The sequence below is a fragment of the Schistocerca americana genome, chromosome 7 (genome assembly GCF_021461395.2).
Source record: "Schistocerca americana isolate TAMUIC-IGC-003095 chromosome 7, iqSchAmer2.1, whole genome shotgun sequence".
Taxonomy (NCBI): Eukaryota; Metazoa; Arthropoda; class Insecta; order Orthoptera; family Acrididae; genus Schistocerca; species Schistocerca americana.
The window spans coordinates 605,244,071-605,266,996 of record NC_060125.1 but is presented as its reverse complement, the minus strand read 5'-3'; the positions used below and the strand labels follow the sequence as shown (position 1 = coordinate 605,266,996).

At 39.6% G+C, this 22,926-nt stretch overlaps 1 protein-coding gene across 2 annotated transcripts in view; it reads left to right on the top strand.

Annotated features, from left to right (window-relative positions):
- The window catches only part of LOC124622449, a 34,847-nt gene extending 14,334 nt beyond the window's left edge, over positions 1-20,513 (top strand). The window contains exons 2-6 of one of the 2 annotated variants that reach the window (XM_047148151.1): positions 11,666-11,773; positions 19,293-19,426; positions 19,506-19,751; positions 19,835-20,060; positions 20,168-20,513. In XM_047148151.1, the coding sequence (XP_047004107.1) occupies positions 19,356-19,426; positions 19,506-19,751; positions 19,835-20,060; positions 20,168-20,302 (678 nt within the window). In that variant the 5' untranslated portion in view covers positions 11,666-11,773; positions 19,293-19,355 and the 3' untranslated portion in view covers positions 20,303-20,513. The remainder of the gene's footprint in view (positions 1-11,665; positions 11,774-19,292; positions 19,427-19,505; positions 19,752-19,834; positions 20,061-20,167) is intronic. The other variant, XM_047148150.1, reaches the window with a different exon arrangement.
- The last annotated feature ends 2,413 nt before the right edge of the window (positions 20,514-22,926 follow it).

The following is a 22,926-nucleotide window of genomic DNA, read 5'->3' as shown; positions in this document are numbered from 1 at the left end:
CCATAGCTCTCGCAGTAATTCTCTCCACACCTTCATCAGCCCCTTCAGATATTGCTTGAATGACAATAAGATCAGACTCAATGGCAAATGTAGTGCCTGATGAACAGCTTCCTGCAAGCTCGTCAACTCCACTCTTGTGTCCCAGACACTAAACCCAGTATATTGATAATTTTCACTTATGGACCATCTGACAGCAACTGAATAAAACACAATTTTAGTGCCATACGCGTTTAGCCTTTATTTTCTGCAAGGCATCATCAGTGGCAGGTTGCGTAGACAGTTTCTTACATATTACGCTCCTGTTGCATTTTTGGTGTTGTTCTTCTTCCTATGAGCGCCAATTTGCTGTTTTCTCCACATTCCACAGCACTATGCACTGAACGCTTGTTTTAATGCAATGTTGTGGTTTCTGTTGCCGACTGGGTTTAGTGTCTGGGACACAAGAGTGGAGTTGACGAGCTTGCAGGAAGCCGTTCATCAGGCACTACATTTGCCATTGAGTCTGATCTTATAATTTGGACAGTCGGCAACAGAAACCAAAACATTGCATTAAAACAAGCGTTCAGTACATAGTGCTGTGGAATGTGGAAAAAACAGCAAATTGGCGCTCATAGGAAGAAGAACAACGCCAAAAATGCAACAGGAGCGTAATATGTAAGAAACTGTCTACGCAACCTGCCACTGATGATGCCTTGCAGAAAATAAAGGCTAAACGCGTATGGCACTAAAATTGTGTTTTATTCAGTTGCTGTCAGATGGTCCATAAGTGAAAATTATCAATGTACCGTAGTATTACGCGCAACTGAGGAGGACAGGACCACAAAAGTTGAAGATGACTAAACCCAGTGATTTCTATAGTCTTGCATCTAATACTTGCATCTGTGCCTGAATTGCCTCTAGATCCTGGTTTAGACTGCTGAATAATGCTGCGGCATAATCCATTAGTTCTCTAGTTATCTGTTGAAGCATGCATGTTTTGTTCGACACACCATTCTCTGATCTTGGAGTTCTCATGGAATGCCACTCTACAATCGCCCTATTCCTTTCCACCAATTCCATTGTGTCTTCTTCTGTCGTATTCAGTTTATTCACGTTGTTTGCATCCACTGTCCCAGATACTGTTTTTGTGTATCTCACCTCCAGCTTGTATCAATCCTCATTTTTACTTTTCGTGGCTCAGTGATCTACTCATTGTCATCAGCAGCGCACTACTTCCCTTGGTGTTGTGGAGTCCACACGGCTGCTTACTCTGCTTGCACCAACACAACGGCGTATAAGGACGCTGTGTGCAGTTTGTAACTTTTTGGCCTCCAACGGGAGTCAGCTGGCACTGTGGTGCTATGTCTCATTAGGATTTCAGTGTCAGAAGTGGCAGCAAGCTCAGAACAGCAGGTCAGTGGGACTGTGGCAGCAAGTCCCATGACAGACTCAGTACTGGTGGCAGGTGCAGCGCAGTCTCGAACCCTTGGCTGCTGCTGGCAGTGTCCAGTCACTTCACTGTTTGGCTTTGCAACAGTACTGTCATGCTGCTGGTTCCCGGTGTCAAGGTTTCAGCCTCTGCCTCAACATCCAGACTTATTTATCTGCCTCTGCCATGCATTTGTTTCACTAAAGCCCAGCACCTCTTCATGTCCCCCATAACAAGAGACCTGCTCTGGTTTGATGACATACACGGTTACTGCTATGCACTGCAGTTTACTGCTGTGCTTGGTTATCCTGGCCTCACAATCCACTCCAGTGTATGTTACTGTGACCCGCATGTCACCATACTTGTGGCTGCCAGCTCGCAGCATTAATGCAACATTCCACAGCGGGTTCCACATTACTTCTCATTACTTTTACTAAGACTTATAATTTTTACTCAGAGAATAGTAGCGGTACTACAATGCACCCATCCACAGAGGAGACCCGGTCCCTCGAGTCTTGTTCTGGCCCAGTTCTCTATTGTAATGCTATCTATCTTTTAATCTGTAAAACAAATACATAATACTAAGGCAGTTACTCATAATTACTACATAAATTACTCTATCAATCTCTGACCCCTCACTCGGGGTGTCCAGTCTACGGGAACTTGGATTGGGTTCTCGCAAACCCTGAAGAGTTGTGTGCTGCACCCTCGAATGGTCATAGATGTCCAGCATGCACTGTCATTGTCCTTGTCAGCAGCTGCAGCTTCACATTTAACAGCGATATAATTTCAGTTACGTGGTACGGGCCCTGGTACATTCTTAAAAACTTCTTATCTTTCCCTTCAGAGCTTAAGGGCTAGACAAAATCACCCACTGGTCTACGCTATTCTAAGGGCACCTTTTTCTCTGTACAGCACCTTGAATGGTGACAACCCTGTACTAGTGTGTACTTTGGAGCTATATGTACTCGCTGTGAAGGATAGATGTGTGTCCCAATCTGAATGGTTAGGATTCACATAATAACTAAGCATATTCCCAATAGTCCGATGAACTTGTTGCATCACTCCATTAGCTTGTGGATAAAGTGGACTGGTTCTCAGCTTTTTTACTTTTAGTAACCAACACAATGCTTTCATCAGATCTAACATCAAGTTCATCCCTTGGTCTATAATTATTGTCTCTGGCACCTTGAACTTCAATAGCCACCTATTAACCAACACCTGTGCATCTATGATTGCCTGCTTATCTGCCATCATGTAACAAGAAAAATTAAGCAGTAGGAGATCCAGGATGGAATAATGGCAATATGTGATGAAAAAATTATTTATTATGGTCAGCACAAAATGATTACCTGCTGGTGTTTGATTGATTGGGCCCAACTGTCCACCCCAATGAAATTGAACAGTTCTGTTGCTTCTGGCAGTCTCTGCAGCAGTACCTGCTTCAGATTTAAATCCGCCCATTGTGCACAGTACACACAATTTCTGACATACTGATCAACATCATTCTTCTTTCCCTTCCACCAGTACTTTCCTGCCACTCTCTGATTTGTCACCCTTCATACCCCATGGCCCTATAAATGCTGTCATGCATTTCACATAATACTTGTAGCTCCAGCTTGGCTGGCACCACCACTTGTGTCCTAATTTTGTTTCTCTGCATACACATACTAAACTGCTGTTGCTTGCCATACTGTGTAGAGTCCTCGTCGGCGCTCTGTCCTGGTTGCCATTCTCCACAGTCCTGACCTAGTGCTTGTACTACTGCTGTCTTGGTGTTCAATCCGTATGCATTTCCATGTTTCTTCACAGGTTTGTGGATTACTTTGTACTACAGTTCAGTGAGATTCAACATCTACCTCGTCAATCTACTGTGTGGATCCTTCGAAGCTAGTAACTACTTCAAAACAGTGTGGTCAGTCACTACCTTGAATTTTCTACCATGCTAGTAACACCACAAGTATGTTCCTCCATACGCCAGAAGTATGTTACTATGCTAACCATCTCTCTCTCTCAATTTTTAAGCAATTCCTTTCTGATGAATTCAACTGTCTTGGAGCAAAGGCTATAGGATGCTCCTAATCCCCCACTTCCTTACTTAAAACACACCCAAGAGTGTGATTTGGCACATCACACAATAATATGAACTCCTTTTGAAAGTCTGGAAACACCAACACTGGGCTCAACATTAACACCTTTTTTAATTCAGCAAATACTCCCTGACATTCCTCTGACCATACCAACTAAACACCCATTTTCAGCAATTGGGTAAGTGGCTTTGCAATATGCGCAAACTACATGATCTTCATTATAACAATTTGCGAGACGTAGAAAGAACTGCAGTGCTTTTATTATTCCTGGTACTGGAAAATCTTGCACTGCTTTTACTAAGCTGGGGTCACATCATCTTTACTAATGATATGGCCCAAATAGTTATCTTTCTTCACTACAAAGTGACAGTTTTCTGTGCCGAGTGTCAAACAGGCTGCTCATAATCGCTTGGACACCACCCTCAGATGATGTATGTGATCTTGCATATCCCTTGAAAAGACAATTACGTCATCAATATACACTAAACACTGATGCAGTTTCAATCTTCTCAGCACTTCATGTGGCACCTGTCGGAATGTCGTCAGAGCAGTCTTCAACCCAGAAGGCATCATTCGATGTTGGTAGTGTCCTGAGGGTGCAGAAAACATTGTTTTCGGCTGTCTTCCAGAGCCATTTCCAACTGATGGTACCCACTCCTCAAGTCCATTGCTGATAAGTACTGGCTTTGTCCAATACTATTTATTGTCTCTGAGATGTTCAGAATTGAGTACACATCCATTGCAGTCTTACTATTCAAGTGACAGTAATCACAATAACAGCAATACTTCTTTAAAGCATCCGTAGACTTGTTGGGGGTGATCACCATCCCCACTCCCCTTCCGGCACTACTGCTCTCTTCCAATACCTCATCAACCAACTGGCTGCAGAGATCGTGTATTCCCGTATGGCTTTCTATACACCAGTGCTTCGCTCTCTATCGGAATACTGTGTTGTGCTATTTTCGTAGCAGGCAGCAGCCCTTGCAGAAAACAATAATCCCAAAATTCTAGCCATAGCCCCTCCATCTGTGTCCAGTCTGTCCACTTTAAATACTTCAATTTCTTACAAAATGCTTTTCTGGTAGCATCCTGTGCCCTTTCATAGCCTACACCATATCTGTGGCAATCCTCCTCATCTGGAGTCTGTAGTGTAGCTAATGACATTCCCTTTGGCAACTTAACTTCCTTGGTGCCAAAATTATCCACATTGATGGGTACTACTTTGGCTCAGTTCCCCTGTTGTACAACTACAATGCTACATTTCACCAAACAACACACTATATTCACTACCTCATTACCTTCCAGTGTTCTCCTACATATATCAACTGGAAGTCAGGCTCCACATTTACCCATATTGTCTGTCATGTGCCTCCCAACACACAATCATGTGAATCAGGCTTTAATGTCATTACTTGCAGTTTAACTAGGTTGTCTCATATACTAGACATGCCCCGCAGCAGGTGAACACTGCCAACAGTTTTCCCAAGCCGGAATATCTTGCCACTAAGTTCCAGTGTATGTTGTCGTCGAAGGACAATTATGGCATGATGCAAAAGTCTTACTGTAGTCCTAGATTACATGAGACACCGCCTCCCCACATTGCCTAAACTTGGTTGCCTCCAATGAAAATTTCATCACTACTGACCCCAATGGGTGCATATCACTATCCCCTACCTCACGCAATTTGAAATGTTGTGGATTCCACCTTCTCTTGTCTACTAACTCTTTTGAGGCCACTGACACATGCACCTGAGTGTCCAATGAAACTTTATGTTCCCTACCATCTATCACACCCCTTATGGTACATTCCACCTCTGCATTAGTCTTTACTGGGAACTCCTTTCGATGGCTGTGGGGTTCCCTCTTGAGATTAATGGGCACTTCTTACCACCCAGACAAGCTCTTCCATTCTCCCTGTATCACTACCACTGGTCTGTATCATTCCTACTATTGTTTCAATTAAACCACCTGGAATCCTTGCCATCTATCTTATCCCTCTTTGGCTGGTAGCATTATTTTCGCAAGTGCCCCACAAGGCCACAATTAAATATCGTATATTCAATGCATGCATGGTCCTCCAATCTCTTACTTCCGTGGAAACGAGAATTGGCTTCTTGCAACAATATTTTGTTCACCCTCTCACTCTGTGTTAACTCATAAGTATGCACATTTTGTTTCCTAATCCTATCTGCAAACTCCTCGGCCACTTTGTTATGCCTCATGGAAACTGTACTCAACTGCTCATGAAAAAACCGTGCACTGCTCTGCTTCCTATACCTTTGCTATGGTCCCTGCCTGAGTTGGTCAAAAGTTTGTGCACTGTGTAGCGCCTCTGTGTAATGAACAAGCAACACCATTTCCCCTATTAAATGTAACTTTAGTACGTGTAACAACTGTCTGTCAGATTAATTCCCTATGTTATCCAATGACTTAAGATCCTCCACAAATGCCAACTTGCCTTGAGATGTCCCACCAAAGAAGGGAGAAACAAGATTAACAACTGCCGGATCCACTACTGGAGCCTGTGACCTGAACATCTCTATTTCGTGATCTTTCTCTGCCAGTTTATTGTCTGCGACCACTTAATCTGCCCTTAATTGAGCCATCTGATTCACAGACGACTGTATAGCCTCCTCATTGATGACACCTTGTGTTCTGATTTTGCCACTACATCCTCCTTACTCATCTTTATGATTAAAAAATAATACCTCAGAACATCACAAAAAATAATCTTCTAATAAAACAATGGAAACTCCAGGTAGGATTATTGATAGTGTAGGAAAAGACAGATTGCTGCTTATCACAAAGAAGACACTTTAAGTTTCAGACAGGCACAATTAAAGACACTTACATACTTACTGATGAAGGCTCCGGCTGATAGCATATGTAAGTGTATTTTAATTGTGCCTGTCTACTACTTAACATGCCTTCTTTGCGGTAAGTAGCAATCTGTCTTTTCCTACATAGTTAATCCACTAATAACCCAGAAAGAATTGGTAGTCACAGAACACTCTACCAACCCACTTTCTATGCCTAATCTTGAGCCACCTGGACACTCTACATTGCCTGGCCATGTCACCAAAACGATTACACGTAACAGCTCTACAGACTTAGCACAAGAGACAGAATGCCCAAGCAAATTGCACTGCCTGAACACACAGTTACTAACCACTCATTCCTAGAATTCCCCTTAAACTGTTATATGTCCACTGGTTTCTCCATTTTCATAAAGCTACCTTTGTATAACCACACCCCCTCAAGTTCGATCCCATAACTACCACCACACAAGAACAAAAAATGTCTGACTCACTCCACAGGCATCACACTGTGAGGAGGGCACACCCTCCACTGGTGATTATGGCAATGTCAGCACACCTGGCACCACTCTGAAGGCTGCGGGGTGAGTGGTGGGGCCAAAGCTCCATTGGAAACACTGTTGACAGCAATGTGGAAGGCCAGCAACCTTTAGAGTCCCATGGCCATTGGTGTCAGTGGCACGCTATTTCCCTCAGGGTCGTGGAGTTTGCACAACCTGTCTCTTTGCTTGTGTCACCACGATGCCTCATAAAGGAGGTTGTGTGCGGGGTGCATCTCGTTGCTCTCTGAAAGAAATAGGATGACGGCTGGGGCTGTGGAGCCAAGTCCGTCTAGGAACTCTGTGTCTGATGCGGCAACAGGCTCGGACGGCAGGTTGGTGGTGCTGTGGTGCCAAGTCCCATGATGGACTTAGTCCTGACGCCAAGTGCAGCCCAGTCCCAAACCCACAGCTATTGTGGGCGGTGCCCAGTTGCCTCACTGTCTGGCATGTCGATATCATTGTGGTCGCGTTGCTAGTTTCTGGTGATGACATGTGATCCTCTGCCTCAAAATCCAGATTCGTTTACATGATTCTGCCATGAATATTTCACTAAACATGTCACTTAGTCGTACCACCCATAACAAGAGACCAGCCCTGGTTTGGCGTCATTGCCCTGGTGGCTACACAATTGTCACTGTGTGGTACAGTTTACGGCTGCACTCAGCTATCCTGGCTTCACAATTCACTTGTGTGCCTGTTACTGGACCCCCATGTCGCCACTCTGGTGGCTGCTGCCTCGTGGCCATTAATCCGGCACCTCTTGGTGGCTTTCACACTACCTCTTATCACTTTTGCTAAAGACATAATTTTTACTCAAACACTAGGTAGCAGCACTACAGTGCATATGCGCCACGAGCTACTTCTTGTGTTCTTCCAAGACCTGCGTTAGTACTCTGTTTCTACTTCCTAATTTTTCAGAATAAAATTCAGTTATCAGTTGCAAATATATATTTTTTTTCTGAAAAATAGGTGCTGCAGTTGCTGAATAAAATAATACTTGCTAATTGTTGCAAACATGAAAATACCTTTTTAGTCTCCTTGTCTTGTTCTGCAGTACTGAATACGAAACTTAATGATTATTTGTGACTAGATAATACCACATCCTGCTGCCTGGATAACAAAACTCCATCCAGGCGATGATCTTGAAGCCTCAGGCAAAGAGGTACAGGTCTGCTAAAACTAGCATTCTTCTTTCCTCGCCACCTGTGAATGGCAGCCTGAGGTCAGGGGTTAATATCACCTTCCCTCCCCCCCCCCCCTCCCCTCCTCCCCCCAGAAATTTGCTGACACCAAACAGCACCTCTTACCAAATAACTAAAGGTAATCCTTACCCTACAGACGCACACACAATCCTACCCAAAATTACTTTAATACACAGTATATTCTGCTGCATGTTCCTCAGCTTCTTACTTTTTCCTTTCTTCCTTGGTTCAACTAATATTCCCCCTGGTATTGGTTCTGATGTGCTCTTGCAGGGTCATAAATGTTTAGCGTGTACAATCGTTAATCTCGTTGGCAACTGTATCTTCACATTCACAGGTGATGTGGTTTCAACCACTTGTTACAAGTCCTGGTGCTGCATCGTGATCTTCTTTGTATTCCTTTTTAGAGTACACAGACTCAATGTTACTACCTGTTGCCCTATCTTGTATTGAGGTAAAATTCCTGTACACTTCACTGCTGCCTCTTGCCTTTCCAGTGCCTTGGGGTTTGCTTTCTGGACCTTCTTTCAAACATCTCGTGCCATTCTCACAAGCTCTTGGACTGACCCTCTGTTCCTGCTCCCTTTCTGCTTAATCATATTAAGTGGTGACAGCATCTTCTTATCATACACCACCTCAAATGCCGACAACTCAGTGTATCTTTGAATTATATGCACTCACCTCAAAAGATAAAAACATGACCACCATCCCTGTGGTGGGAATTCACATAATAACTAAGTACCCTCCCAATCATCTGATGAACCTGCTCCCTCTTTCCGTTTGATTGAGATGAAGTGGACTATTTCTTAATTTTTTCACTTTCAGCAACCAACACTGTTCCTTCATCAGCTCTGACATGAAGTTTGTCTCCTGGTCCATAATTATTGTCTCTGGCACCTGAAACTTCACCATCCATACTGCTGATCTGGCATCGGCACCATCACAGTGTAATGTGAAAAATGGTCCAATATAGCCACAAAACAATTCCCTGCTGGGTTTCGGTTGAATGGCCATAACACATCCACCCCAGTAAAACAAAACGGTTCCGTCACTTCTGGCAATCTCTGTTATAATACTTGTTTCTGACTCAAACCTGCATGCTGTGCACACTGTACACAATTCCTGATGTATTGATCATTTTTTCTTCTTCTCTGCCACTACTTCTCCCCCACCCTCTGAATTTGTCGCCCTGCACCCTTCGTGGCCAGATAAAACATGATCGTGCATTTCTCTCTCAGCACCTCTTTCCTTAACTTCAGTAGTACAACCACTCGTGGTCCTCATCTTGTCTCCCTAAAAAACAATGTGTCACACACTGAGCTCCTACTGCTTTCTGTAATGCTTACATTCTCTGTCAGTGCTCTGTACTACTTGCCACTCAGCAACATCTTCATCAAGTGCTTGTATCACTGCTACCTTCCTGGTTAGTGTGTCTGCATTTCCATGTTTCCTCACTGATTTGTGAAGTAGTTCTTACTCAAATTCATTGAGTTTCAAGACCCATCTGGCCAGTCTACTGGATGGGTAGTTCAAACATAATAACTGCTTCAAAGTAGCATATTCAGTCACTACTTCAAACTTCCTCCCCTACAGGTAACACTGGAAGCATGTTAATTTGTACACCACACTAAGCATCTCTCTGTCGTGGTAGAATCATTTCTCCTGGCTCCATTCAGTTATCTCAACACCAAAGCAATAGGATGATTTGCAAACACCCTCACGAATTTTCTATAATAATTTGCAAAGCCCAGGAAAGGCTTTAACTCTTGCTTGTTCCTGGTACTGGAAAATCTGACTCCACTTGTATCAATCTTCGGTTAGTCGTCACACTATCATTACTAATCAGATGACATAAGTAATTTACTTCTTCCATTGCAGAGTGACAGTCTTTAGTACTCAGTAGTAAGTGAGCTGCCCGTAACCTCTAGAATACATCCCTTTGTCATTGTCTATGTTGCCGCATATTTCTTGAAAAAAATGATGAAGGCATCTAGATACACTGAACGTTGATGATGCTTCAATTCTTTCAACACTCTGGTCATCAAATGCTGGAATCCTGCGGGTGCATTCCTTAAACCAAGCAGTATCCATCTATACTGGTAATATCTCCATAGTGCTGAAAACGCCGTCTTCTCTCTATCCTCTGGAACCACTTCTAATTGACATTACCAACTCCTCAGTTTCATCTTTGAGGAATACCAGCACTGCCCAATATTATCAATGGTTCCCATGATATTTGGAACGGGGTAAGCATCTGTTGTTGTCTAACTCTTCAAATGGCGGTAGTTACGGCAGAATCGATATTTCCTCCAAACCATCTGTAACATATTCAATACAATTACAGTTCTTGCATCATCAAGGGCTACTACTCTCTTCTATTTTGCTGCAGGCCAACTGTTGATTGGTAAACTACTCCAAAATCGGCTGCAGAGATTGTGGTATTCTGTACAGCCTCTGGTACACCAGCACTTCATTCCCCATAGGAATCCTGTGTTGCATTGCAGGCAGTGGTTCTTGTGAGGAGATCAAGTCTTGAAATTCTAGCAACAGGTCTTCCATCTGTGCCCTCCCTGCTCCCCTCATGCTTAACTTCTCCCACAATGCAGTCTTAGTGGCATCCTGTGCTCTTTTACAGCCTATACTTTCCATGCAGCCATCTTCCTCGTCTGTAACTTCTAATGTTGCCTCTAATGTTTCCTTCACCAACTTAAGCTCCTCAGTGCCAAAATTATCTACATTCACAGATATTACCTTGACTCCATCTCCTTCCTGTACACGTACAATACTTTGTTTTAATGAACTACATGCTGCATCCAGTACCTCACTGTGCTCCAGCAGTTCTGCTATACGCAGTGTACCAATTAGTAAGCTGTAAAAGTACTTCGAGTGTACGCCAGTGAAGTGTGTTGCTTCCCTTACTATTCATGCTATATATACCAGCGATCTTGTGGACAATATTAATAGTAGATTTTCACAGATGATGCAGTTATCTACAATGAAGTACAGTCTGAAAGAAGCTGTACAAAATTCAGTCAGACCTTGATAAGATCTCAAATCCTGCAATGACTGGCAGCGTGCTTTAAATGCACAAAAATGTAAAATTGTGCACTTCACACAATGAAAAAAAAAGTATCCTATGAATGTTATTAGTGAGTCACAGTTGGAATCTGTAGACTCACACAAATACTTGGGTGTAACACTTAGTAGGGTAATGAAGTGGAACAATACCATAGGCTCAGTCATGGGTAAAACATGTATAGTCCCCACAAAATGCCGTGGCCGGTAGATGAACAGTTGGCAGGGCACGCGTAGGGAGAACAGTAGTGGTGGGGCTGGGACTTGTGCTTTAGGGGAAATGCTGCTCTAAACTGAAGCCTACACTCACATTTTTTGTAGATATTAACACTTGCATGGTGGCCATTCAAAAAAATCTGTCACCTCTACTTTGATTAATATCTAAGAAGAATTCTGCAGAAAATGCAGCGTTTTATTTTCACTTGGCTGTTAACCATTTGTAACATTCAAAGAAGTGTCACGAGTGGTGAATTTTGAGTAAAACCAGCACATTTCTCTGGTTGCCATGTTAATAGTTTGCTTCTTTTCACAGAACGCAGTGGAGTATAACAGTGGCACCTCCCCAACCTATTGTGCAGATGCAATTGTTAGAGAATTCTGAAACAGTGGTTTATTAAGTTTATTGAGGAACTGAGGAAAAGTAAGATCATTAGCTTATTAAAAAAGCACATCCTCGGTACAAAATAAATGTATATTGTCTTCTCTTATGTTGTTCCAAAACCCATAACATTTCTCATTTCACCAGCTATTGATGGCCACTAAAAATTACATTCTTTCATCAGATAAGTCTGTAGTTAGCGGATTAACATGTTAGATAATGAAGTTTTGCATAAGAACCATGTAGTAATATACTCTCTTTTTTGTGTGCTATCAATTGTCAAAATTTCATTTCGATATCTCAAACCGTTTCTGAAATATGAGTAATGTGCGTATTTCATTCTGGATTCATCACCGCCACTGAGAGATAGAAAATAAATGTGCCACTTCAGATCAGTTTTCTTGAGATTGGTAACACATGGAGATCTCCACCCAAATCTAAAGAAAAATTCATTATGTTAGTAAATTTTATACGCAGCAACATATCACGTAATTTGCACTTATCGGATCCCCATTTTTCATTGCAAGCTTTTTTGATTTTTGCACAGTATGTTACTCCCATGTAAACATCACAATAAATATGACCACTAACGAAATGATGGGCACATCATCATGAACCTTACACATAAAGCTGTAAGTAACACAAAAATCTTATTTTTTTACCAAATAGTGTCTGCAAAATCATTTGAGAAAGATTGCAGGGTGTGCGCCTCGATTCTGTTATCGCCAACCGGCCAAAAGGTGGCAAACACTCCCCATCTGAACAAATGAATAAACTCGCCTAGCACTTCGAGTGAAAATTGGTCACTGTGCATCGGGCACCTTATCCTGCACGAACTATAGCACCATTTGGTTTATTTGTAGACTACTGGGGAAATCAATCAGTCTGCAAAGGAGATTGCTTACAATTCATTCGTGTGACCCATCCTAGAATACTGCTAAGTGTGTGCAATATTGAGTGTATCCAGAGAAGGACAGCACGAATGGTCACAAGTTTGTTTGACACATGGGAGGGTCTCACTGAGATGTTGAAAGAACTGAACAGCACACCTATCTCAAGAAAGTCTTCTAACAAAGTTTCAACAACGCTTTAAATGATAACTATAAGAATATTTTACAGCCCCCTACATATAGCTCCCATAGGGATTGTTAGGATAAAGATTAATTACAGCATGCACCGACACATTTAAACAATCATTTTTTCCTGTGCTCCGTACTTGAATGGAATGGGGAAAAGCCCTAATAACTAGTACAGTGGGGCGTACACTCTGCCATGTATTTCACAGTGGTTCACAGAGTACAGATGTAAATGTAGAATGTTTCTAAAAACCGTTTACAAGAGATAACCTTAGATGAAATTTATGATGGTTCAAATAGTAACATAAAATTTAATCTATTTCATGATAAATTCATATCATTATTTGAAAATAGTTTTGACAATGTAGTGTAATTGGATAGATAAAACAATCTACTCACCAAGCAACGGCAGAACAAGCACATAAGAGAAGGTTATATTTACGCAAGCTTTCAGAGCCAGTGGCCTCCTTCAGGCAGAAGGGAAAAGAAGAGGGGTGAAGAAAAAGGACTGGAGAGATTTAGGAAAAGGGGTAGATTTTGGAAAAGTCACCCAGAATCATGGGTCAGAGGAGACTTACTGGACAGGATGAGAAGGAAAACCTGATTGTTGGGGACTGCACCAGACAACCTTTGAAAACCTGAGAGCTTAAAGGTGGAAGACAGGGTAACATGCAAGAGAGAGATTACTGCTAAAACATTGTGCACAAATTAATAAGGGTGAAAAGCTATGAGCATTGTACGTAACAGAAAATAGTTTTCCTTGTAAGCTAATCAGAAAGGACTTTGAACAGCAATGTAAAAATCATACATCACTATGAGGATTAAAGTATCAAGTGAAAGGAAGGGGAAATGTATCTGCTGGCAAGAACAAAGATCCAGTGGTAGTTGCTCATTGCTAAGCAAAGTTATTAAAAATATCTGGGGTCATGCACATTATTTTAGAAATCAATAAAACCGACAATAAGGCTATATGGAATGTAGTGAAATGAGAAAGGGCAACAGGTCACAGAACAGGATAACATCACTGTTGAATTAAATGGAAGAGTAGCAGATATGTTTAGTAATCACTTCTTAAATGCAGTCGAAAATAAAGCAACAAACAGTTGAGGATAAAAATCACTGCAGTATGTTGAAAAAGCAACTCTCATAAAATACAGCCATATTAAAGTATCCCCAACATCTCCTTCTGAATTTAAGAGATTTATACTCTTAAAGGATATAAAATATAGACTGGCAATGGCAAGAAAAGTGTTTCCCCATAAGAGAAATTTGGTAACATCAAGTATAGATTTAAATGTTAGGAAGTATTTTCTGAAAGTTATTGACAAAGTTTAGACAAGAAGAGAATAGAAGCTTTTGAAATGTGGTTCTACAGAAGAATGCTGAAGATTATTTGGGTGGATCACATGACTAATGAGGAGGTACTGAATATAATGGAGGAGCAAAGAAATTTGTGGCACAACCTGTCTAGGAGGAGGGTTGGTTGGTAGGACATATTCTGAGACATCCAGGGATCACCAATTTAGTACTGGAGGTAAGTGTGGGAGTAAAAACCATAGAGGGAGAGCAAGAGATGAATACAGCAAAGCAGATTCAGAAGGTTGTAGGTTGCAGTAGTTACTCAGTGTTGAAGAGGCTTGCACAGGATAGAGTTGCATGAGAGCTGCAGCAAACCAGTCTTCGGACTCGAAACCATGACGGCGACATCATCAACAATAACAACAAAATTCTCTCAAAATTAAAAACTTATCTGGATTTTATGGCGTTTCCAACAGAATACTACAGATTTGTTCTGATATAATAAGCCCTATATTATCTGAAATATATAATGCATCACTAACTCAAGGTATTTTTCTAGAGATATTGAAATTTGCTGTTGTTAAACCCTTCTATAAGAAATGTGATAAGGAGATGTCAAAAATTACGAACATGTTTCACCCATTATCTTCAAAAAATTTTGAGATGGTGATGTATTGTAGAATAGTATTCCACCTGACCAACAATAATATCTTCAGTAAATCACAGATTGGATCACAAATGAGTTGCTCAACTTAGAATGCCATTTACACGTTCCCTCAGCAAATTTTACAAGCAGTAAATAACAAAATAGTGTTGGTTGCTATTTTCTATGAACTGAACTGTCTAAGGTATTTGACTTTATGAATCACAGTATTCTCCCTGATAAATAAAGGTTTTGTGCAGTTCATGCAGGGACATAGTCAAAGGGGAGTTCCAGGGGTCTGGAGCCCCCCATCACCTAAATGAAATTACACACGACCTAGTTGCCATGTAGTGAAATTCAAAAAAATGGAAGTATAAGTAGCGTCAGTATCAGCCATGAAAGCTTACATTGTATGAAAGATATTTTGATTTTCAATCATACAAGGAATATGCACTTTCATTAGACAGCAAGGTGAATGATAGATTTAAGCTATCTATATATCTATAACACTATTGGCTATCGCCCATCCCTATTTAGCCAAGAGCAATTATTGGCCTTGCTTGAGCTTAATTGTTTCGATAACCAGTTCAGTTCTTATTTGCAGTTGAATTTAATGTAAGTGCTACCGTTTATCATTTTTTTCTCTGTGTGGTGTTGCGATAGTTTCTAATTATGGATAAGTTTGTAACAAGAAAAAAAATTGTTTCTTCCGCTAGCTTTATGAAAAGTTAAAAATAAGTATGCACTACTATAATAGTTTAATTACCTGTCTATAACTGTTTAATGTTAGCACTTGAGTTGTTATTTGGATGCTGGTAGAACTTTGGTGTTGCAATATTTCAGTACTACACAAGACAGCGGAGCAGTAAATATAATGACAAATAACATCAAGTTAAAAGCAGTGCATAAACACTTTAATTTGTCTGTCATCCAAAAATTGCGTTGATGAACAAAAATATCACCCAAACAGCGATGGTTGCATTTCTTTAAAAAATTTGCTGAATTTTCTATGATTAGTAGCCTAAATGACAAAATATCGACCAGTCTGATCATGTGGGTGGTACTCAGTTATGAAAATCAGTTTCGAAACTGAACGGTGGGGAGCAGTTTGTGGAGAATGGAGGGGTATGTGATGACAGCACATTCTGTAGTTCGTTCATTTCTAAAAGATTTTGTTCAGTGGGCTGCTTGAATTCATCTGAGCCAACTGCGCTCTGCATCCCTCCCTCCCCTTTTATCTAAAATCTATTTATGCTCTTGTAATATTATAATAACAAGTAAGTCTGTGCACAATTAAATCTTAAAATATGCATGCATTCATGCACTACCAAATGACTAAACAAACATTATTGAAGATAAAACATGCAGTGTCAAAAATCAATCTTTTGTTGCAATGCATTTTATTTTATTTTAAAACAATATATAACAACCAGTATTAGTTCCCCCCTCCCCCCCCCCCCCCTGCCCAAAATTCTTCATCAACTTGTGGTAGCTCTGTGTGTTGAGACACTGAGATAGCAATCTCGAGATTCAAGAGACGAGGTGGTTTAAATCCATCCACCAGTCATCTTGAAAATTGTTTTCTCTGGTTTCCCATTTTCAATTTAGGCAAATGCTGGGGTTGGTCCCTTACTATATTCCACAGTCATTTCCTTCCAAATACCTTTCTTTCATGACAGATTCCAGTTCTCTTAAAGAGGTGGCTCCCCTACTTAAATGAAAAGAGCTGCATCAAAGGCAAGCTGAGCATCTTTTTGGAGACTCCCAGCACTAAAAGCCATATGATAAATAAACAGTAATCCAAATATTCCTCATTTAGGCTCATACATTTGTCTGCCTGGACATTTTTTTAATGCAGAAAATGATCTTTCTTACACTGCAAGAAGGGACAGATGCATACTCATTTGCGTTTTTGCCACCTGAAATTGTTCTAGCTTCTCTGTCAAACAGAGATCTCTATTTCTAAAGCCCTGTTGCTAATAATTAGCACTTGTCCGTTTCTGATCATTTCCTCGGTGTAAATCCAAGCTGAAAGGAGAAGAGTGTAAAATGACCATGGAGGGCAAAGGAAGACTGGAGCATGACTGCTTCTTAGTAGTTTGTCAAAATACAGCACTCCTAAATAATGAGAATATCTACGCTTGTCATAAACTCCAAGATAATTGTCAAATTCAATGGTTTTGCATTCTTCATGGAAATCTTCAAAATAAATGAAAAACCTGAATGACCTCTTTAGTCCGCTTTAGCAGATTAGACCCCCCCCCCCCCCTTTTTGACAAAATTCCAGCTACATCCTTGGTTGATGGTATAGCCAATCTGTTGATAATATCATGTCCAACCATAGGACTGCAGAAAATTGTACTCTGCAATTCAACCAATGTAGTCAGGGCAGATTCTACGGACTGGGTAGAAATCGTGTCTGCGTTTCTCAAGTCTCAATCGTACGTCTACTTTTGTTCCCCATGTATGTAAACAATCTTCTGTGCAAGATAGAAAAAGCAGAAGTAGCTCTTTTTACAGATAACACTATCATTATAATCAGTCTGAGCGTACATACAACTCCAGAAGAAATGATAAACAGTCTTCTTCAAAGTATCATTGACTGATTTTCTCTGAATGATCTCACTCTCAATTTCAAAAAGACACAGCATATTCAGTTCTGCATACATAGAGGTATTGCACCGATGATAAGTGTAACATATGGTGAGGAAATACAGTTTGTCCGCATTTGCACTTAGTTATTGCAAATCTTAGGGGGAGAGAAATGAGTAAGGTGACATGTTCTGCATTTTTTCATTCTATAATACCATATGATATAATGTTCTGGGGGTAATTCATCTTTAAGAAAGAAAGTCTCTATAGCTCAAAATGTGCTGTAAGAATAATATGTGATGCTCACCCTTGATCTTCTTGTAGACATCTATATAAGGAGTTGGGCATTCTGACTATTGTCTCACAGTATATTTATCCCCCATGAAGCATATTGTAAGTACTCCACTACAGTTCAAAAGGAACAATGATGTACATAATTTCAATATGAGAAGAAAAAATGACATTCATTATTCCACATTCAGGTCACCTTTAGCATAAAAAGGGGTCACAATGCACAACCTAAATTTGTGATCACTTACCCAGTGATATAAAATGTCTGACAGGCAGCAAAGTAAAATTTAGAAACAACCTGAAAAAGTTTATCATTGGCAACTCCTGTTTCGTAGAAGAATTTATATTATTTAAATGTGCAAAGGTGATGGGTAGGAATTACTAACTCAAACATGTATATTTAAAAAAAATAAAAAATGGTCAGCATGTAGCCATATTTACATACTAGTGTGTATTGTGAATTTAAAATGACTCGTTCTACATCGTTAAGATTTATCAAAAGAACTAATAATTTTTTGAAAATATAATATAATTGGTTGGATAAGAAAATATACTTGCCATGCAATAATATAATTGGATGGATAAGAAAGTATACTTGCCAAGCAGCAACAGGTTGGCGTGCAGCTACTTTTTTTTTTAATTGTGTGTGTATTACATGCATTTTGGGCTTTTATGAAAGTTTTATATTCACCTTGTTAATGACATTGTGAGGTCAAAGTGAGCAGCTCATGTCAGCAGGTTCAATATATCCTGTCTAGCACATTATTGCTCAGCTTCCTTAACACTTTCCAATTTAGAAATCTCATAGTTTATTAGAAACCATCTGAAAGAAGAAAACCTGTGCTGCACTATTGTCATATATTGCTTGGGTGTTGTAAGTAGACAACTTGCACAAGTCTTGAGACTGAGTGAAGCTATACGTTAACACAGAAGCAGCTTTTTTAACAACTAGCTACTGTATCTGAACTTCATATCTTCTTCTGATGAAGGATGTTTTATTGAAAACAAATGGTGGAAAATAAACAGTCTCCATTTTTAATATTGCTGTGATCACAAATGAAATTATCATGGCAGATGCCTAACGCTGTATTTAAGAGGATAATGGTGATGGTTGGATAGAGGACATTGCAACGTAGTATTATAAGCATGAGCTGACATACTTATCTCTCGAAACTGTGAAGTTTTAAGTGTGTTTGTGTTTTGTATAAATGCGAATATTTTAATTGTCTTATGTTATGTGGCTATGAACTGCATGTGGATAAAATTTAATTCTGATATTGATAGTGTTTCTGATACATATGTAAGACATCAAGTAGAATGGCCCACTGAATGTGTCTGAAAATTGATATATCCTGAGAGAAAAATGTTGTCTTGTAGTTTTTGGGAAAACTAATAATTTTTTAAAGTTTTGTAATGGGGGCTTTTGCTTGTTTACATGTAATCAAAAGAGAAGTATATGATACAGCATTTTTATTTTGTTGCGGACAGTGTGATCTTGAACATCAGATTCATCATAGAGCAAATGTGCTAATATTTACTAACGTAGCATATAAAATACAGTGGTGTTTAAATATTAGGCTCTATCACTGGAACTAATATGAGTAACCATATTTATTCCTGCTATATTCATTGCTAATCCCTGTTGTTTTCATTTTTGTAGAATAATGCCATCATTAAAGTGACAGAAGGAGAAGATAATGTCACTGTACCGGGGGAAAGTGAGATGCACCAGAAGACCTACAATTTTGATGATATTTTGACAGATATATCCCCCGAGTCTTCTGGTGGAATGGAGTATGTAATTTGCTCTTTCAGTATTACTTTTTTTATAAGCAGGATAATTGACGATATTGCTAATGGTGTGTCGTTCTAGGGATGGATTCAGAGAATTTGCAGTACTTCTCTGTGGCCTAGGACTCACTGTGGATGAAATCAGACTTGTAAAACAACGCAATATCGACATAGAGACATTTCTAGCATTAAAAGACACTGACTTAAAAATTATTGGAATTGAGGATGAGGAACGAAGACGTAAGCTAATTGAAGACATGCAAAATCTCTCGTCAAAACAACAGCCTCAGGAAAATAAGGCACATATGAAATCCAATTCCGCAATTAGGTGAGTAAAAGATTGTTTCTCAGTGGAATAAATTGTTCTTTATTTATTTATTATACTTTATCAAGTATGCTGTTGTTTTTTAGTGTACAAGAAGGGCAGCAAATTGTATCTTTGACTGCAACACATTTAGAAGAGCTGGATTTGGTACTGGACACCCTGTTAAAGGCAGTCGCCCAAAATTATGACGACGCTTTTGTGGATGAACAGTACTCCTCTAAAGCCGTCTTGCTTGTGGTATTGCAATTGGCGATGGAGCAAGCATATTGTCTCCATAACCAGCTTCAAAAACTGCCTGGAGAATTGTCTCAGGTCAAAAGACTATCATTAAATATGTTTTATTATTATTATTATGAAAATTTGTGTATATGGTTTTGACAGGTTCAATTTTCATACTCTGTACAATTTCTTTTTACCAGATGAGAAAGCAGTCCGACAGTCGGAGGGCGAAATATTTCTCCTGGAAAGTCGTGGGGCTTTTGGTGCCTGCCACAGCAGTGGCAGTGATAGCGTTTTGGAAAATGAAAAAACATTTATTCTCACATATTGTGTGAAACATTTTTAAAAAGTATGCCCATTGAGAACATAAGACTGCTTATGTCTTTAAATTATTATTTGTGTTGTAAGATAAGACATTATTTATTACTGGCTTACCGTAATACAGACATAATTGCAGATAATTTCATTACAACACACAGCAGTATATTGTTTTCATTTCCATTGATCTCAAATCCAGAGGAAGAAAATGCACAGCACATCAAATTATGTTGTTTCAATTATTTAATGCCACTCATGTGTACCCACTATCCTCTCCCTTTTAAGTAAAACAGATTCATCTTCAATGTATACTAAACCATGCCCTCAGTAATACGTAGGAAGAGAACAGCCGATGTGTGTAGTCGCCGGATGGATATTGGAAAAATGATAGTTTCCGTTTTATGCGCTTACCGATGAACTTCAGTAACGACTATATATTTCAAGAATGCTAGTTGCTGTAATTTATAAACTAAAGGAGGTCTACCAGATTTTGTATCTTAGTATATCTGGGTCAGAATGACAGAGAGATTGACAGCTAGCTGTTTAGAGGGTAGCTGCCAGGGCAAGAGCCATTCAGAGAATCAGCGTGGTCAGGCCTCCTGTTGTGTCTGCTGTTGCAATACCACTTTGCTGCTGCAGGTGCCAGTTACAGGCAACACTCGCAGCTGGTAATGTAACAGTTATACATTTTTATTGTTTGCATTGTTTCTGTGTGTGGCATATTTATTTTACTTGACAGAATGTCTTAAACTATTTGCTAAAGTATGCAGAAAAGTGATCAGATTATTACCACTATACCAAGCAAATCCAAAACTGCATGTTAATGGGCAGGGTATGAATGCATCCAAAGTGGGAATGCCCAGCTGTTTGCAGCTACAGCCATTATGTGTGCCCAGACAAATGTCAGTCGTCACCACCACCCACTCTCGTGCTCGACTGTCAATTGCTTTGTTATTTTGGTCAAGGTACAGAATAACTATGCTTTATGAAGGAACAGCAGTATTTACTCTAATATTGAATATATTTTTTGCAAATTCATAAATTTAGAGCTAGTTTATTCATCAGTTTCATGTTCAATAGAGCATTTTGCACAATACGTGATAATGATGTGGAATGAATCATTTTACATTCACCTTGCAAATTAATTTGTACATATGGTAATTTCTTTTGAGATATTGTGTTTCTTGAGGATGAAATACAAAATAGAATATACTCTATTTTCCTGATGTTCAGGCAAAGTTAGTTGGCAGAATGTCACTAGTAATCCTTTTTGTAAATATAATGTGGAATTCTTGTCTATTTACACACACCATCATTTGAAAACAATAATACAGGTATCTGCTAAACTTTCTGGTTGAAATGCTCATTATTGAATGTTTGCTCACATGTGTCAAAATGTGAGATACAAACGCATTACAGACCTTAGTGGTCAGTCGTTCTCATTTCTCCCTAAGTGTGCTGTGCATCCTGTTTAACTAGCTACTATTAATTCATGCATTCTTTTCCTCTCTATTAATGTTTTGAGTAAAGAAGTCATTCTTTTCACCACTTCTCTAGTCCCCTAGGTCTTGAGGTGAATAGTAAAAATTCCTCAAGTAGAGGCTTTATGAATATCTGCAAAAAAAAATCTAATTAATCAGCTCCTTTTACCATTCAAAAATGTGTTATAATAAATATATCTTAAATTTGAATTGTAAGTAGCTTACAGTCTTGCAGATACAGAGCTGACTGACAATTGCTGAGTATTCCTCCTTCCCAAAACATTTAATTTAAGAAGATGCTATAACTACCGATGTGGCAGTAGATACTGATTTCCTCCACTAGAATTACTTCTTGGAAGGGAACTGTAATAACTTTTTGTGTCCCGAAGGAAGCTGGAAGATGTTCTTCTGTACAAGTTATACAGTTGCAGCAAAAAAAAAAGGGGGGGGGGACAGAAATATATATGAGTTACAAAATTAGTAATAATGTAAGTGGATAGATAAAAAATCTACTCACCTAGTGGCGGCAGGAGAACACACATATAAAAAGTATTAAAGTTTGCAAGCTTTCAGAGCCGGTGGCTCCTTCTTACGGCGGAAGAGTTGAGGGGGAAGAAAGAAGGGTGAAGGAAAAGGGCTGATGAGATTTAGGAAAACAGTTATAGCTTGAAAAAGACAAGAAAGTCTTTCCTTCTCATCCTGTCTGGTAAACTGGAGTTGTGGGTGACTTTCCTGAACTCTAACTGTTTTTCTAAAGCTCGCCAGTCCTTTTCCTTAACCGCTCTTCCTTCCCCCTCAACTTTTTTGCTAGAAGGAGGAGCCACAGGCTGCGAAAGCTTGCAAACTTTAGTACCTTGTATACAATATGTGTTTTTCTGCTGCCACTTGGTGACTAGATTTTTTGTCTATCAACTTACATTACATTGTCAAAAATTGATTATTTTTGTAAATTTATTTATACTTTTTGCAGAAACACTCAGAAAGGTCACAAAGTAGTTTGGCAAGACATTATTCTGCAGCAGATCATTATTTGTCTATAAACTGCAGCGTCAGTAAATCAGTAACAATATTATTGATCTTAGTTATGCTAAGATTACCATATGACTACTGTTTGTGTATACAAATATGGAATTTCTTGTGTTAGCAATGTAATTAATTGC